The sequence below is a fragment of the Astatotilapia calliptera genome, chromosome 16, assembly GCF_964374335.1.
Source record: "Astatotilapia calliptera chromosome 16, fAstCal68.1, whole genome shotgun sequence".
In the NCBI taxonomy this organism is placed as follows: Eukaryota; Metazoa; Chordata; class Actinopteri; order Cichliformes; family Cichlidae; genus Astatotilapia; species Astatotilapia calliptera.
Genome location: NC_137437.1, coordinates 36,699,221 through 36,714,510, shown reverse-complemented (window position 1 = coordinate 36,714,510; position 15,290 = coordinate 36,699,221). Strand labels below are relative to the sequence as shown.

The following is a 15,290-nucleotide window of genomic DNA, read 5'->3' as shown; positions in this document are numbered from 1 at the left end:
ACGCCAGCAGCACCGTCTCAGACCTTTATTGGTTTGAAGCGCGACTCTGTACAAAAACATCTGAGGCTTCTTGTTGTTTTTGATCAATATAGAAATGAAATGGCTCAACGTTGTCCACTGTGAATACAAACATGCAAAAATGGCACAAACATGTTGTGATTACACTGTTTGAATAAGTTGTATGAGTGCATTACAGAGGTATGATGTGCTTTATGTAAATGGAAATAAGCGAATAAGCAGACTGTGTGACGCTGATTCACTGCAGACACGTTCATGATCAGACACGATGAAGAGTTCAGACACAGACGTGCCCATAATAACAGTCGCTGCCTTTAGACACACATAAGAATCAAGTCATTTCATCTGCTGTCAGATTATTTCTTCCTGATTAAAACATTAAAAATCATAAAAAATGTCCAGCAGCGCCCACCAGAGACCAGAGGGACAAAAACCAACAGCAACAATCAATCAGATTGATTCAGAGATAATCAGCTCTACGTCACTGATTACAGAGGTCCTTACAGGAAAAAGAAACTAATCGTCACTGACATGAAACATACAGGAAATGACTTCAGTTTGTTACGATTCTGTTTTTCTGTTGTGCTTCAGTTTGTTTTACTGTCACCAACAAGAATAAAAACTAAAACTAACGGAGCTGGTTACGCAACCAGCGCTCAGAGCAGCAGCTCTGAGCACAGACACATCACAGTAACCAAACATTTTACAAACGTCAGAGTTTCAGTGCTGATGGACAAAGTCTGCAGATGAGAGACGTTATTGTCCAAAGGGGAAGAAGTCGATCCAGAAGACGCCCGGGTCATTACGCCTGCCATACTGAAGCAAGTCCACCAGGTGTCGCTGCAGGTCTTTCTCAGTGTAAAGCCAAGCCTCCCTGTTCCCCACCGTCCCCCCCACAGGTGAACAAAGAGGCTCTTTAACTGCCTTCTGCTTTAATCACATGATGCAAACATGAGTAATAATCCAAAGCACGGCTGAATACGAAACATTTTGTTCAGACTCGGTGTGGGTTAGAGTTCGACCCGGGCACTGGGATGCTTACGTGACGGAGTTTGGGAATGCCCAACAAACACAGCTGTGTGTTGACAAAACAAACAAACTGGTTTTTATTTAAAATAAGAGATAAAAATAAACCTGCTCAGAACTGGTCCACAGAAAACCTAAAGTCTAACAGGAACATGAGATTTAGATAGATCGCCTCCCTAACACGGGACGTCCTCTAGCTGCTCACCGCGGAGACCAGATGCTAACCTCACGTTAGCCATTAGAGGCGGCTGAGTCGCCATCTCCAGAGACGCAGCAGGGACGGACGTCCTGGACCTCCTGCATCAGCGGGTGTCTCACACTTATTAATAGAACCTGAAACAATGAGACGATCTCTGGACTTCAGCGGACGGACAGATTCAAATAAGTAATATCAGCAAAGAGGTGAGAACCTACACGTTAGAATAAAAATGGCCGACGTCTGCGCCGCTGCTGCTGGAGGGAAAATGAAAACATTTCAAACCCTGGCCCACATGAACCCAGACGTGGACCTGATAACCAGGCACCTTAAAGAGCTCTGTCAGATACCCGAGCGCCCCATGTATCCACAGACCTCCTCCTCTTCATCATGAACAGTTTCTGTGGCGCCCTCCTCGCCGAGCACTGAGTCAAACGCCACCTCCTCCACAATGAAGTCTGATTTTTTCTCCTCCTCTTCCTCCTGTTCCACCCTGCCAAAAGTTAATGTGAGGAGGTTCACATCCTTCTCCCCTTCCTCCTTAGGTCTTCCTCCACAGCTCCTCAGCTCTAGCCCAGCTCTGGAAGGACTTCCTGTTGAAATCAGGGCATTGCGCTGAGAGTACGGCTCCTGATTGGAGGAGACAACAGGCGGTGGTTTGGGCTGAGTCAAAGATGATGATGAAGAGGATGAAGAGGAGAGGAGGTTCGTGCCCGCCCGCTGTGTGTACGCCCCTCCTGTGCTCTCCGTCTCACTCTCCTCATCACTCTCGTCCGAGGAGGAGCAGCTGCTTCCCTTCTTGCCTGCAGAGGGCGCCGTCTGCTCAATGTTCAGTGGGGAGATGATGCAGGGATCGTTGAGCCCCGCCTCCTCCAGGTGATGGATGGTCGTCTGACAAAGAGAGAGCTGAACAGTCAATAACATGAACCAATCAGACGTGCTGACATTAAACACCGGGCCGAAGTACACTGAGATTTAAAGTACTCTGTGCTGGAGGGACACAAGTATAAATACTAATACTGCATTCCTGTTTTAATACTTTACACCTGTGATCAACACCGCTGCTGTTTTTTTAATAATGAAAGTATTTATTAGATGTTGCATTTTATAACATGCACTTCCAACCATACCGTTTTGAAAATTTCCAAATAGGGTTTTGCGTCTTACCCTCATTATTTACTTTTTGTGATAAAATATCAATTGGTGTGATTGGATATGCAAGCTCTTGTTCTATTAAAATCCAATCGATATTGTTTTTCCCTGCGCAATGTTTGCCTAATCTAGCCATTTCAAAAGAGATGCTTTAATAGGGCCAGCCCCCCTTCTTTTTTGGGTTGGGACAGCCGATTCAGTAAAAAGACTAGGTGTTACAGTCTCTGATAATTTAGTTAAATAAATTTAGTTTACTCCATTTACCCAAGTTTTTATTGATCTTGTTTATTAATTTTCCCACACTGTTAGTCATAATATCTTCAACATTTGGGTTCAGTTCAATTCCAAGGTACTTCATTCCTTTGTCCACCCACTTAAAGTTAAAGCCCGATATATTAAGTTATGACTACAAGCCTGGGAAACCGACATCGCCTCTGATTTATGCCAATTCATTTTGTACCCTGAAAACATTAAGTATGTATTAATCACCTCTTATAGTGTTGTGATAGAATTAGTTGGGTCTTGGTTTAATACCAGAACATCATCTGGTTATAGGAACAATCTGTGTTCTCTGCCTCCCCGAATACACCTTTAATCTCTGCGTTTTCTCTGATGTGAATAGCTAATGGCTCTAAAAAGATAGCAATGGGCTTAAACTGCATCCTTGACGTGTTGATCTGGAAATGCTAAAAAAAAGGAGAAAGTACCCCATCTGCTTCTGGCCCCGAGTACATGGCTCTAATCCATCTGCAAAAATTGTCACCTATTCCAAACTTTTCCAGGGCTGTGAAGTTCCACTCCACCCTATCACAAGCTTTCTGTGCATCTAAAGATATAGCAAACACAGGATTTGTGTTATTTCTATTCAGCCACAGCAGGTGTAGTAATCTCTTCATATTATCAGACGCAGCTCTATTCTTGATAAACCCTTCTTGATCTTGATGAATACTTTGTGCTAGTACAACCTCCAACCTCTTTGCTAAAACTTTGATAGAATTTTGTGATCCACATTGATTCAACTTATCGGTCTGTAATTACCTGGATCAGTTAAATCCTTGTCGCCTTTTGGAATTAGTGACATTACTGCCTGATTAAAACTTGCAGGGAGTCGTCCAAATTCAAAAGCTTCATGTAATACTTCAGTTATAGCACATCTATAAATTTATGATAAAATTCTGCCGGGAATCCATCCATCTATTCCTTTCCATGAATTCATGCCTTCAAAGCATCGCATACAATGGCCAGCCTGTCCGTAGAGCCAACGTTCACCTCGTTCAAATATCTTATATCCTCTTTTAGGGTCGATACAACTTTCTGGTCTTAGTCTCCACCTACACGTTCTGTTCTTATCAACATTTAGATTTATGTGCAATTCTACCGGCGCGTGGTCTGCAGCTGAGGGAACACAAACTCAGACTGTCCGAACAGGTTTGCTCGTTTCTTGCGTGTACTCATTTGGTGATTTATTAAATGTGTAACTGTTATTCTGATCTGCTGCTGAGTCTCTTACGCTGGTGAAAACGCAGAAAACACAGATCACACCTGTTCAACCAATCACTTTCATTCCACTTTGATCTGGACAAACTGACGGTTCATCTCTGCTACAGTGTTGTTAGACTGCTATATGTTTGTGTTCTTTATGCTGTAGATTTTCACGTCTCTGGAATAGTTGGCAGTAATACGGATGATTTTCTGTAAAATCATACTGATATGAGCCGTGAAATATTCGTAGATGACCGTTAGATTAGTCAGCTGGGAAACTCTGTGTTAACTCAGAGCTGAGGATATCGTGGACATGCTGAGACTCGCTCCGTGGTGTACAGGGCCGTTTACCCTCATGATTAATATTCACAATAAAAATATTAGCCGAACATCATGAAGTCTGTATGTGTTTCATAGTGTGGAACAACCTTTGTACAGTTAAAGCCAGCAGTTACTACATGACAGAAACACCAACGTTATCTCTTTTATGTGTTTATACACAGGTCATGCTGATTACTGAACAAAAACCCAAAGATCAGATGTTAAACAGATTTATTTGCTCTCTCTCCTCCTTAAACATGTTTTTAATGTTAGTTATAATTCAGAATTGGCGACTGAAACACGTAGGACACATAAGAACATCAGGAAATAAAACATCGATAAATATAACCTCAGTAAAAGAAGTCAGCGGGGGTTACTACAGCTGTGTACCGGGGCCTGCGCTTTGTCGGCGGTAATAACAGCTCGATTGCGAGGCGAGCGGGTCTATCCCACGCTTTGCCGTGAGACTGGGCAGACATCTCCGAAATCATCGAAACACTTTTGCAAAGAGGCTGTATCTTGACAAACCGACCAGACACATGAAGATTAAACCACTACATTCTCGGCTAAAAAAATATTAAAACGGTATTTGGTAACACACAAACAGGGTTTTTCAAAGCTCAGTTCTGTTAGCTTCCACATGCCGGTTGTTGTGTGCTAGAAACAATGGCCACCAGGCCAAAGCAATGGTTTTGACTCGATCAGCGTTAGCCCCGCCCCCTGAGTTTGATGGGTGAGGCTGACAGATAAAATTATTTCATGGTGAGACCCGAAGGAGTCAACTGTGCCAAAATGAATTAATTAAATGTGTCCAAAATATTTATTTAATTAATCATTTCATGGTTTAATTAATTCATTATGGCAGTCCTGGCGTTTCATACAAAGCACCCACGCAGCTGTACAGAAACTCCGTCATGCTAGCTAGTAGCAGTACGAGTTATTGTAACTGACTGTATAAAGTCAGCATAACTAAAATAAACTCCACCTAAACTTGGTTTATATCTGACCCAGATGGACTGCAGGTCATAACTTCTTACCTGAAGTTCACCTGACACTCGGACCGGCCGCCTCGGGTCTCTCCTCCTCCCGCCTCCCCTTTCTCTCATCCACCTGCTGGCCTCTGTGGAAGCTCCGCCACAGCCAGTTATTGTTACACATCTGCCAGCATCTGGCCAATCCACCTTTCATTGTTTATACCGTTACAACCCCCCCCCCCCCCCCCCAAAAAAAAAAACAAAAAAACCCATCAGCCCATAAAAACGAATAATCACCAGTCCAGCTATGGTTGTGCCATCAGTTAACCCTTCGCGTGCCAGCTGTGCCACGCGTGCCCAGGGTTGCCGACCCCTGATCTAGTTCATCCCTGGAGTTAGACGCCTTTTTATTCATTGGTCAGAGTTAAATGTCAAATATATTTTAAAAACATTCCTTTACAGGGCTCTAGACTAACTTTTTGCCATGGGCGTGCTGGTGCGCCTAACTTTTTAAAGTTAGGCGCACACAAATTTTATAATAATTGATATAATGTGTTTGTCTGGATACACTGTGCTTTTTCAGCATGCAAAGATTGATGACACTGTGTCAGAGCACTGGCTATGAATTTCAGAAGGATCAGGCCTTAACAGAAAAGTTAGCAAGAGTTCTTTTCCTATTACAGCTACATCCACTTCTGTCGTGCCTAGGCTGCTCACTAGGGCTGGGTATCATCACTGATTTCTATAATCCATTCGATTCTGGTTTTCAGAGTCCCGATTCGATTCAACTTAGCCTCAGACAGTCAGAAATATTATAATTCTGATCATTTATCAGCACTGACTTCATCAGAATTGTGAACATCACAGCAGATGCCTTTGTGTGAAAGTAACTGAGAATAAAACAGAAAAACATGAAGGAGATTTTCCTGGTCTGGCTTTTTATAGCAGATAACCTTAAAAATATTCTGCAATGTTCTGCATATAAAGTTTAAATTTCTTCAGTATTGAACAACAGAAAAAATAGGCTTTCTTGTCCGAGGTCATTTAAGTGAAAAAGAAAAAGACAGCAGCCACAGCGCTGTAAACAACGGTAGACTGGTGGGTAATAAGCCAATGAATAATACAGAAAACAGAGATTGGAGACGGGAACTGTTCTTGAAGTACAGAGAGAGAGCTAGCTGTGCATGGAGTGTGATTTTAATAGTTGTGGAAGCAAAATTCATGACGACATTGATCAAATGTGAAGCGCAGTTTGCTGCTTCTTTTGCTGCTGGCTCGGTGAATTTTGGTTGGAGAGACAAAACCTGCAGCTCAGAATCAGCGCAAAAAGACGTAATCACAGCGCGGACCGGACGCATCAGGATCGCTGAGCTCCGACAGCGTGTCCGTCTGCGGGCCGTCGGGTGAGAAAGCCGAGAAAGACAAAGCTGATTCTGATGCGTCGGTCTGTGTTTACGTCTTTGTGTGGAGTCCGTGTACCTGCTCTCATCTGCTGTTTGGTTGTTGTTGAAATGGTTTTGTGAGCTTTAATCTGAGAATCTGGCGTTTCTGGCAAAACACAGTTATTTAAAAGTCAGGATTTAATGAATCGATATCCTTTATTCAAGCTACTCACCTCCCACTTCCACCTGCACTTTCAACTGGACCACGGCCAATCAGAGAGGTCCCGCCCCTGACTATCTCTGATTGGTTTAGTCCACGATAGGGGCAAAATGTGTGTCTGTTGTTGACCACAGGGAAGGTTGCAGATTTTTTTTTTTTGCTACCCGAACAGTTCGTCGCACAGGTGCAACCAAATATTTTTTTTAGTCGCACCACTGAAAAATTAGTGGCACTCTAGAGCCCTGGTTTAAACACGTCAGGTGCAAAGATCTGAGTGTGCGAAGGAGACCCCCAGAAATATTCCCATTAGTCACTGCCTCTGCCAGTGCGCCCCAGGGCAGCTGTGGCTACAATGTAGTTTCCAGCTAACAGCTGTTGGTGCCACTATTTCAGGTCAAACTGTGTTTTTTCATTTTTTTGTAGATTTAGCAAAAGAAGCAAATGACGTGTTTTGTGAGAGGCGAGCAAACACAACGAGCCTGAAGATCCGTTTTAAAATGAAAATTGAAATGTTGCGTGTTCATCTAGTTCATCCCTGGAGTTAGAGGCTCACCTTGGCTCATCTCGGCTTCACCTCGGCTTTACGAGCAAACTGAGCTCGGTGTTACGGTCGAAGCGCTGAACAGACCTTTGTGGGCTGTGAGCGCTTCATCTGCTCGCGTGGCCTTTGCGTGTTTCCTAGCAGTGGAAACGTAGCTGAATCACATTAAAAGAAGTGCGGTGTGACAGAGAGCTGGGCACGGCGCCGTGTTTTGGAAAAAACTGTTGGTGAGCACCCAAACCCTCCAAATTTCATGTTTGGTTTGTTGGTCACACAGCAGGGGAAAGCCCCCTCTGCATCTTGGTTAACTAAAGGCAGTTAATAATGGAACATGAAACTGCATCTATTTCATGAAAAGCGTCTGCTGATCCCCCCGTTCGCATGAGACACTACAAATATTAAAAAGGTTAACTGTAAGGACGCCCACAGCTGCTCCATCCCAGCACGCTGTCTGCACGAAGAAAATACTCAGATGAATTCAAGGTTTCACAAACTAAAGGTGACGACGAGTCACACGGCACTCACCGACACGTTAACAGGAGCTCATCTTTAAAATAAGCCCGGGCATGGAAATGCTATCAGAGTACGGCTCTTTTTCAGGATACAAGGTTAATGTAAATGCAGGTATTAACTTTAAACTATGAACCACCAGTTGAAATTAAGAATCGCTATAAATGGAAGTGGGATGTAGATAGCATTAGGTACCTAGGGTGGTAATACATCGTGACGTCACCAAAATGTTCAATGCCAACTATGCCCCGCTAAATGAATCTATACAATCAGACAGACAAAGATGGAATACCAATCCGTCTCTGCACTCCAGGATCGAATCAGTTAGATTAAATATTCTTCCCTGTATTTGTTTCAGTCTTTATATTGAATATTGTCAAAACACATCTGCAACGGGAAAAAAGCTCGAGTTAAATATAAACGCTCCAACTAAAGAAAGAAAAGGGAGGTCGTGGGCTTCCTTGTCTACGAGAATATTACTGCGCAGCTCAGCTAAGACCACTGATATGTCTCTGCTGTCCAGATTACACCGCCGGATGGAAAGATGTTGAAGGAAAACCAGTTACAGCTTTAATATCGGACATAAAGTTACAGAACAAAACAGACATGGCAGATGAACCCATACTACAAATAATCACATCTGCTCTGAAAGAAGTCATCAGAATTTGCCTCTAAGCTTTGATGGTGAGCATGTGATTCAGATTTTCCCCGAATCAGTACGATAATAGATTCAAGAACTGGATTTGAAAAGGTATAACTAATTATTATTCATTCGTCCACAAGGAGGCATTTCAAAGCTTTGAAAGGAGCAAACATGATTTAGGCTCAGACGACTTCTTTAGATTTCTACAGGCCAGAAATTATTTTAATCAAAACTTAAAAGTGAACCTAAACGAATTACAGTTTGTAGAAACATTTTTATCATTAACCAAATCTGGAGCGCAAAGAAAAATTACTTCCAAACGATATAAGAGCATCCTGCGGTGTAAAAACCACAGCTCTCTGTATATGAAAGCAATGTGGGGAAAAGAAGGTAACCTGTCGATTACAGAGGAGTGTTGCATGACACAGTGGGCTACCACCGGGTCCAGTGTTTGCCGTGAGTTCTGCTGTAAAATCATTACGAGAGTTTTCATCAGCCCTGCTCAGCAAAGATATCGGGGAACTGCGACACTTGTTGGAGATGTGGGCGAGATGGAGCTAACCGTTTCCAAATCTTTTGGGATTGCAAAGATAGTCGCCAACACTAATCCACGAACATCTACAAAATGTGTTTTCATTTGTTTTTCCTTTAACCTTTGAGACCATATTTCTGTGTAACACACCAGTGGATGAATTGAACTCTAATGATAGAAGACTCTTGTATATCCTACTGGCCACGAGTAAAAAGCCTCGAGGAAATGGCTTACGCCTGAACCACCAACGATGGAAGATGGAAAACATTCTGTACCAGAGATCTATACGATGGAAAAATTGTCATTTTCTCTTAAACTTCAGAGGGATACTTCCAACAGAATATGTTAAGCCTGTGAGGTGTGATTTTTATTTTTTATTTTATGAACCATGCTTTCTTATTTTTTTTTACATTGAAGCCCCGAGTTGACAATCATGTGATGCTAACTTGCCTGCTGCTACTCCCTTACCCAAGTCTTTTTTCTTTTCAATTGTAAGTTTAAAAATGTGAAAGCAAAGACAGTGTAAAAGTGTTCAATTGCTTTCTCTCAATAAAAGAGACAATGCAAAAATAAATAAATAAGCCCGGGGTTCATTCATGCTCATAAACCACACGACCTTTAGATCCCAGCAAACAGGTGGTTACAGATAAATAATCACGTGAGAAGACGAGATAACGACTCACAGCAGGTAACAGAGAAGACTTCCTGATGCGAAGTGTTTCCCTGTGCAGGACAGCCTCTGCTCTGAGACTCACGTCACCAAGTCTCCATAGCAACTTCAGCCAAGACGCCAACACAGACATATATCAGCAAACACCGCAGAACGACAACACCAAGAATAAACCCAGATGAACATTTCTACACTGGGTTCAAAGCCAAACTGAACCAGCGGCTCCTCAGGCCACATTTTTAAATATTCACCAGTTTTTTATGTGATAACATTTCCTGTGCACAGAGGAAGCAGCCGCTGGCCGGCGTTCTGCTGCTTCGGGTTGTGATAAACTCAGAAGAACAATGAGCCGAGAACCCTACCCTGGGGTACACCGGAGTCCCGGATACACGGCGAAGACGTTCAACTTTCAGATAAACAACACTCACTCACAACACCACAGAAACGCTGCTCTGCTTTCACCTCAGAGGGGTGGCCAACGTTTGAGTGCAGGCTCGAGGTCAAAGCAGAAAATAAAGCCAAACTTAAAAGCAGCTTTTGAACACTGCACGGAGAGCGGGCCGGGGTCGGGGTCTTCCTGCGTTCCAGCTCTGAGCTCTCAGCCCTGATATGAAAACATTACTTTGATCATGAAGCGTCTGAAATGTGACCAGAGGGACGTGAGACACTGTGAAACTGAATCACTGTGAGATCTCTGTGGACAAACATTACACTTCAGTCTGGTGAGCGCTTTAAACATGGACGGCTCGTGCCGATGCAGGAGTATTAAAAGTTGTTTGCTGGCATCTCCACACCAGGAATAACACGGCACGTTATGAACGGAGCGATTAGCGGCTCGGTGACCGAGCAGCCGAGCGGGTCTCAGCGCTGCTGTGACTGGGAGCAAATGGGATTTCACTGCGGTACGAGCTGTCAAAACATGGCTGTGTTTCACCTCTCGAAGCACATCCTGCCTGCACGCTCTGACTGTGTGCGCGAGCTCTTTAGCAGCGTCCTGAGTCTGTGCAGCTGTCTCTCTTTGTTTGTACAACCGCAGCTCTGGCAGAGTTTCCACCTGCTGCTGTTTCTTCCTGTGTCTTTACTCAGAAAACGCTGAGCGCTCGCCGCTCGACCACAAACAGCAAACAGCACGTTAACTGTTTGGCCTGCGACTCCAGCTGTAGCAGAGAGCCCGACCCTGGGCGATTCCACCACATTAGAGTCCTGTTAAAGCATCTGATGGTGTAATCTGCACTCAGATTTATGCTTCACACGCATCAAAGGATGTGAGATGACAGAGATGTGAAACCACAGAAAGAAAGAACTCTTCACACGTTCCCACTCGTGTTCTCTGCAGATCAACGGGAATATTTCTGCTGAGATCGTTCTGGTGCTTTAGACACGCGGATCTGTTCGCGTGGAAAACACTTTGCTGTGATGAAGCAATGAGAAGTGACAGGAGTGAGACTGAAACTACGTGACTATCACAGCACGATCGTATCACGTTCTCATGAACCAGCGTCCTCGAGTTCGCTTCAAAGGCTCAAACTCAGGACCTCTGACCCGTTTGCTGCTGGATGCTGAAGGGTCAGGTCCAGTTAGCGGTGCGGGTACAGGATGGAAACTTTATTTTATAACTGAAAACAACTGAACTTTCAAAATAAGAGCCACTTGTCACACGCATCGCGATGGCGTTCTTTGAAACTGTGAAACAACAACAAAGGTCGAACATCAGACACGAGTGCTGACGACTGAAACCTGAAGGAATCAGATGCTAGAATAAATCGTCTTCCTTTGGTGACGTGTTCAGCGTGTGATGCTCTGACTCTGAACTTACCAGAACCGACGGCAGCAGCCTCCGTCTCAGACAGATGAACCCGGTCGAGATCAGCATGAAGATGCAGAACGTGACGATGATCACCAACGAGCACAACATGCCCGAGATCAGCGGGTCTGCACGCAGGAACACAACGAGTTTAGAGGTGAACATCAGTCTCATCAGCCTGAAAACAGCAACATTTAAACGTTCACATCGTGCTACAGTACATGTAGTACTACCTGTAGTAGTACTACATGTACTAGTACTACTACAGGTAGTACTAGTACTGCTGTTTCCAGCCGTGACTTGCTTATCAGTCAGATTCGCTGAGGTTAGCGTGGGAAGTGTGTTTCACGGGGAATTCCCTCCATTTCCAGTCACAACAGAAGCTCAGCATGAATGTTGTGGACTAAAAGCTTTTTATTGTCACCTCCATGTGTCCACTTGATTTTTCCAGTGAGTAAAACTAAATAAGCAAACACACAATCGCTGTATCTCACGGTTCAACCTGAGGGGGCTGAAACTTGGCACAGCTTTGAAAAACGTGGAGCTCCACAGAGTCCTGACGTAAAGTTATTAACACGCACGCCCTGAACGACACTGCAGGCTAACAGCAGTGTTTATGATGCTGCTCCTTTAGTGTCACCCATCTTCCACCTGACAGCGAGGTAACTGAAATCACTGTGTGTGTGTGTGTGTGTGTGTGTGTGTGTGTGTGTGTGTGTGTGTACCTGCAGAGAAGATGGCTGGTACTGTAGCACACTCAGGTGGGCTGAAGTTGGAGTACATGTCCTCGATTTCGTCGCAGAATCGCACGGCGACACAGTACCGCCTGCCGGGCTCCAAACGATCCCACTTATAGCTCTTCAGAGACTCAGTCTTGATGAACTGCACACACAGGCACAGATTATCAGCACAGGAGGCGTCCTGCTCACACAGACTCCGACTGACACAGCAGCAGGTCTCTCACGTGACGCCTGCTCTTAGCCTACAGACTTTTTACATTTAGCAAAATATTTAAACATTTATCATAAATCTGAGTGGACTCATGACTGACTTCAAACCGTTGAAAGCCGTGGGCCACACTTTCTGTCCCAGAGGTTCAGGAGTACGTCACTGCCATAAAGATCCACTCAGAGCTAACAGATGAAAGCAGGAAGTAAACTTGTTTCTAACGCTTCGAGCCAGCGCTCAGGTATCACCACGGTTACTGTGCGAGGTACGCTCTTATGCTCATCGGCAGCTGGTGAGGACGCTCGGCGAGCATCATTTCAGAGACATGTAATAACAGTGGGACAGAATTCCACAGCTGGATCACCATGGAAACATTAATGGAAGCGGCGGACACGGAGAGTAAGCGGAAAAATAACCACAGCGACACGAAGTGGGCGGGTCCAGAGTGGAGTTAGTGTTGTGTGATTTGAAAGGTAACTCGCAGTCCCGTGTCAGGCCTGTAGGCCAGGCTCCTCCCTCCTTATACTTTGCTTGAGTTGACATTTGACCCTCGCCGTCTTTGCCGTTTATTTGCGGAGGTGAAACTCAAACCGGGGGTTCTGATTGGTCTCCCTCTCTCATGTACCTCCATCTTATCCGGGTTGCTGCTGATCCGGAGCTCGTAATGGAGAATGTCGTAGCTCTGCCTGAGGCGCTCCAGCGGAGGGTGAAGATCCACGCTCAGGCTTCTGTCGCTGGGCGCCACGCTAAGCAGCGGCAGGCTCAGGTGTTCTGCAGAAATCAGAAACAACGCATGACGCACACACACGGCTCAGAGGGCTGAAAATAACAAACTCGTGGCGTCTCCGGAGCTGAAGACTCGACACTCACTGATGGGTTTGAATGGGACCTCGGTCTCGTTCGGGTCTCCAAAGACCTGGCCTCCCAGCTGAGCTCCAACCCTTGTTAAGTACGTCTCCGTTAGGACGGAGAACGCCGCCGTCAAGTCACAAAACAGAGGCTTCTGCACACGCTCACAGCCGGCCACCGGGTTCCAGCTATGTTTCCTTTCATGACCAGAGAGGAGAGAAACATCAGATCTCAGAGGAAGTGTTCGTGATCACCTGAGCCAATATGTGCCAGAAACATGTCAGAACTCCTCTGAAGACAACGCAGACTATCATCAGGGTACCAACCAGGTGACATCAGCACACCTGCAGCTGTCAGTGTGTGAAGGTAAACCCACCTCTCAGATTTGTATTCAACGTTATAGTAGACCCCTGGAGGTGTGCCTGGTCCCGCCTCCCATTTCAGTATATAACTGAAGTTGAGTGATGTCAGGGAGATGTTGACGGGCTTTGGGAGGGTACCTACAGCTGGAACACAGACAGGAAGAGGAAGGTCAAAGGTCAGCAGGAGACCAGCACCATGAGTTATCTGACCCGCAGCACAAAATGAAACATGTCAGCAGAAAAACAATAAAATTATTATTCTTCACGGACACTCTACATAATTATTAAACAGGCAGCAGCTCTTCTACGCCTGACAGAACTCCAGCTTTGTGCACGCTGTGGGAGGAGCTGAGATCTGTATGTGTGGGAACTGTGGGAGGAAAGAAAGACCCAGCAAACATCTCCCCACCCTCAGTCATTCCAGGGAAAGGAACTTCATGCTTCAGCAGACCATCTCATGGTCCCAACTTTGTGGGAACAGTTTGGGGATGGCTGTTCCAACATGGCTGCACACCGGTGTGCAGAAAGACATGGATGAGCTGTGGAAGAACCTGCCTGCACAGAGTCCTGACCTCAGCCCGACAGAACACCTTTGGGATGAGTTAGCGACTGTGAGCCGGGGCTTCTCGTCCAACATCCGAATGGTCCAAAATTCCCATAAACACTCCTAAACCTCTGGAAAGAAGAGCTGCAAACTGTTGCTAATATAGTGTCCTAAAGACGGCTGCAGCCTCTACGTCTGAAAAGCCTGATTGGACACAAGTCTGTGACAACATGAGCAGCCTACTCTGGGCTCAGCCAACTCCTTCCTGATGATTTCATGGTCTCAGGTCTGACTGAATAACACGCCTTTACAGTGGCAAAGGAACAGGAAGCAGGGGACGGTGAGTGGATGACCACAGCCGGGACACTCAGGTGGTTTCCAGAGGAAACGGCCTGAACTATGACACGGAGAGTCCAGAAATACGCAGAGGCAAGATCACGTGGTTCTGAGTGCGCGCTCACCTGGCAGGATCAGAGGCAGCCATGAGAGCATCCAGGTGAGAGCGGTCATGACAGCTGGAGCACATCTGCCGAGCTTCCATCAGCACCTCAACGGACAGACAGCAGCTGCTTTCCCTTTCTGAGCAGGGATGAAAGTGCAGTTACAGACCCACGCTTTTACTTTCTGTCTCATGTCTTACAGTTAAACACAGTTAATAAAGTTTTGACATTGAAATAAACCTTTATTGACACCCCGTGGTTCTGTTAGCCTCTGATTTGGCCTCAGACTTCCCTGTAAGTACAGACTGTGAGATAAGTGTAACTTGCTGACCTGTTACGGAGAGATAAAGCCCCCATGAAGCGTCACTGGTCCGCAGATTCAAGTTTTCGTGTTTTTCTCAAACCGCCCACTCGCCGGAAATTCCTCCTCATCTCAGGCTAACGGGCTAACAGGCTAACGGGCTAGCACCCTCTGTGTTGGTAAAAGATCAAAGCTCCAGGCTGGTAGTAACCGATCAATGAGTCCGAGCGTGTTACCTGTCCCGGTGAGCGTCCCGATATGCTTCCGTTAGCGCTGTCACAGGACCGAAACACGCTGCTGCCGCCCCGCTGCCTTCACGGACCTCCGGTAATCGCGAAGTCTCTCCTGCTCCTGTGCCGTTCCTTTGATCAAAGC

At 45.5% G+C, this 15,290-nt stretch overlaps 1 protein-coding gene across 2 annotated transcripts; it reads right to left on the bottom strand.

Moving 5' to 3' along the window:
• Positions 1-10: 10 nt before the first annotated feature.
• Positions 11-15,277, bottom strand: LOC113008026 (interferon alpha/beta receptor 2-like). 2 transcript variants are annotated; one of them, XM_026145139.2, is made up of 8 exons: positions 15,152-15,277; positions 14,636-14,753; positions 13,645-13,774; positions 13,290-13,465; positions 13,045-13,190; positions 12,197-12,353; positions 11,484-11,599; positions 11-2,131 (listed from the first exon to the last, which is right to left on the bottom strand). In XM_026145139.2, the coding sequence occupies exons 2-8, from the start codon at positions 14,682-14,684 to the stop codon at positions 1,583-1,585; spliced, it is 1,323 nt and encodes a 440-aa protein (XP_026000924.2). In that variant the 5' UTR covers positions 14,685-14,753; positions 15,152-15,277; the 3' UTR covers positions 11-1,582. The 2 variants fall into 2 exon arrangements, with proteins under 2 accessions (XP_026000924.2, XP_026000923.2); XM_026145138.2 differs by having other exon boundaries at positions 14,946-15,217.
• Between the last annotated feature and the right edge of the window lie 13 nt (positions 15,278-15,290).

Bases quoted from the DNA above. Each gene is read 5' to 3' on its own strand.
- LOC113008026 (XM_026145139.2), bottom strand. From the start codon at position 14,684: ATGACCGCTCTCACCTGGATGCTCTCATGGCTGCCTCTGATCCTGCCA. The intron at 13,775-14,635 runs GTGAGCGCGCAC...TCTGTGTTCCAG, and splicing joins GCTGCCTCTGATCCTGCCAG to CTGTAGGTACCCTCCCAAAG. The intron at 2,132-11,483 runs GTAAGTTCAGAG...TCTCTTTGTCAG, and splicing joins GGCTGCTGCCGTCGGTTCTG to ACGACCATCCATCACCTGGA.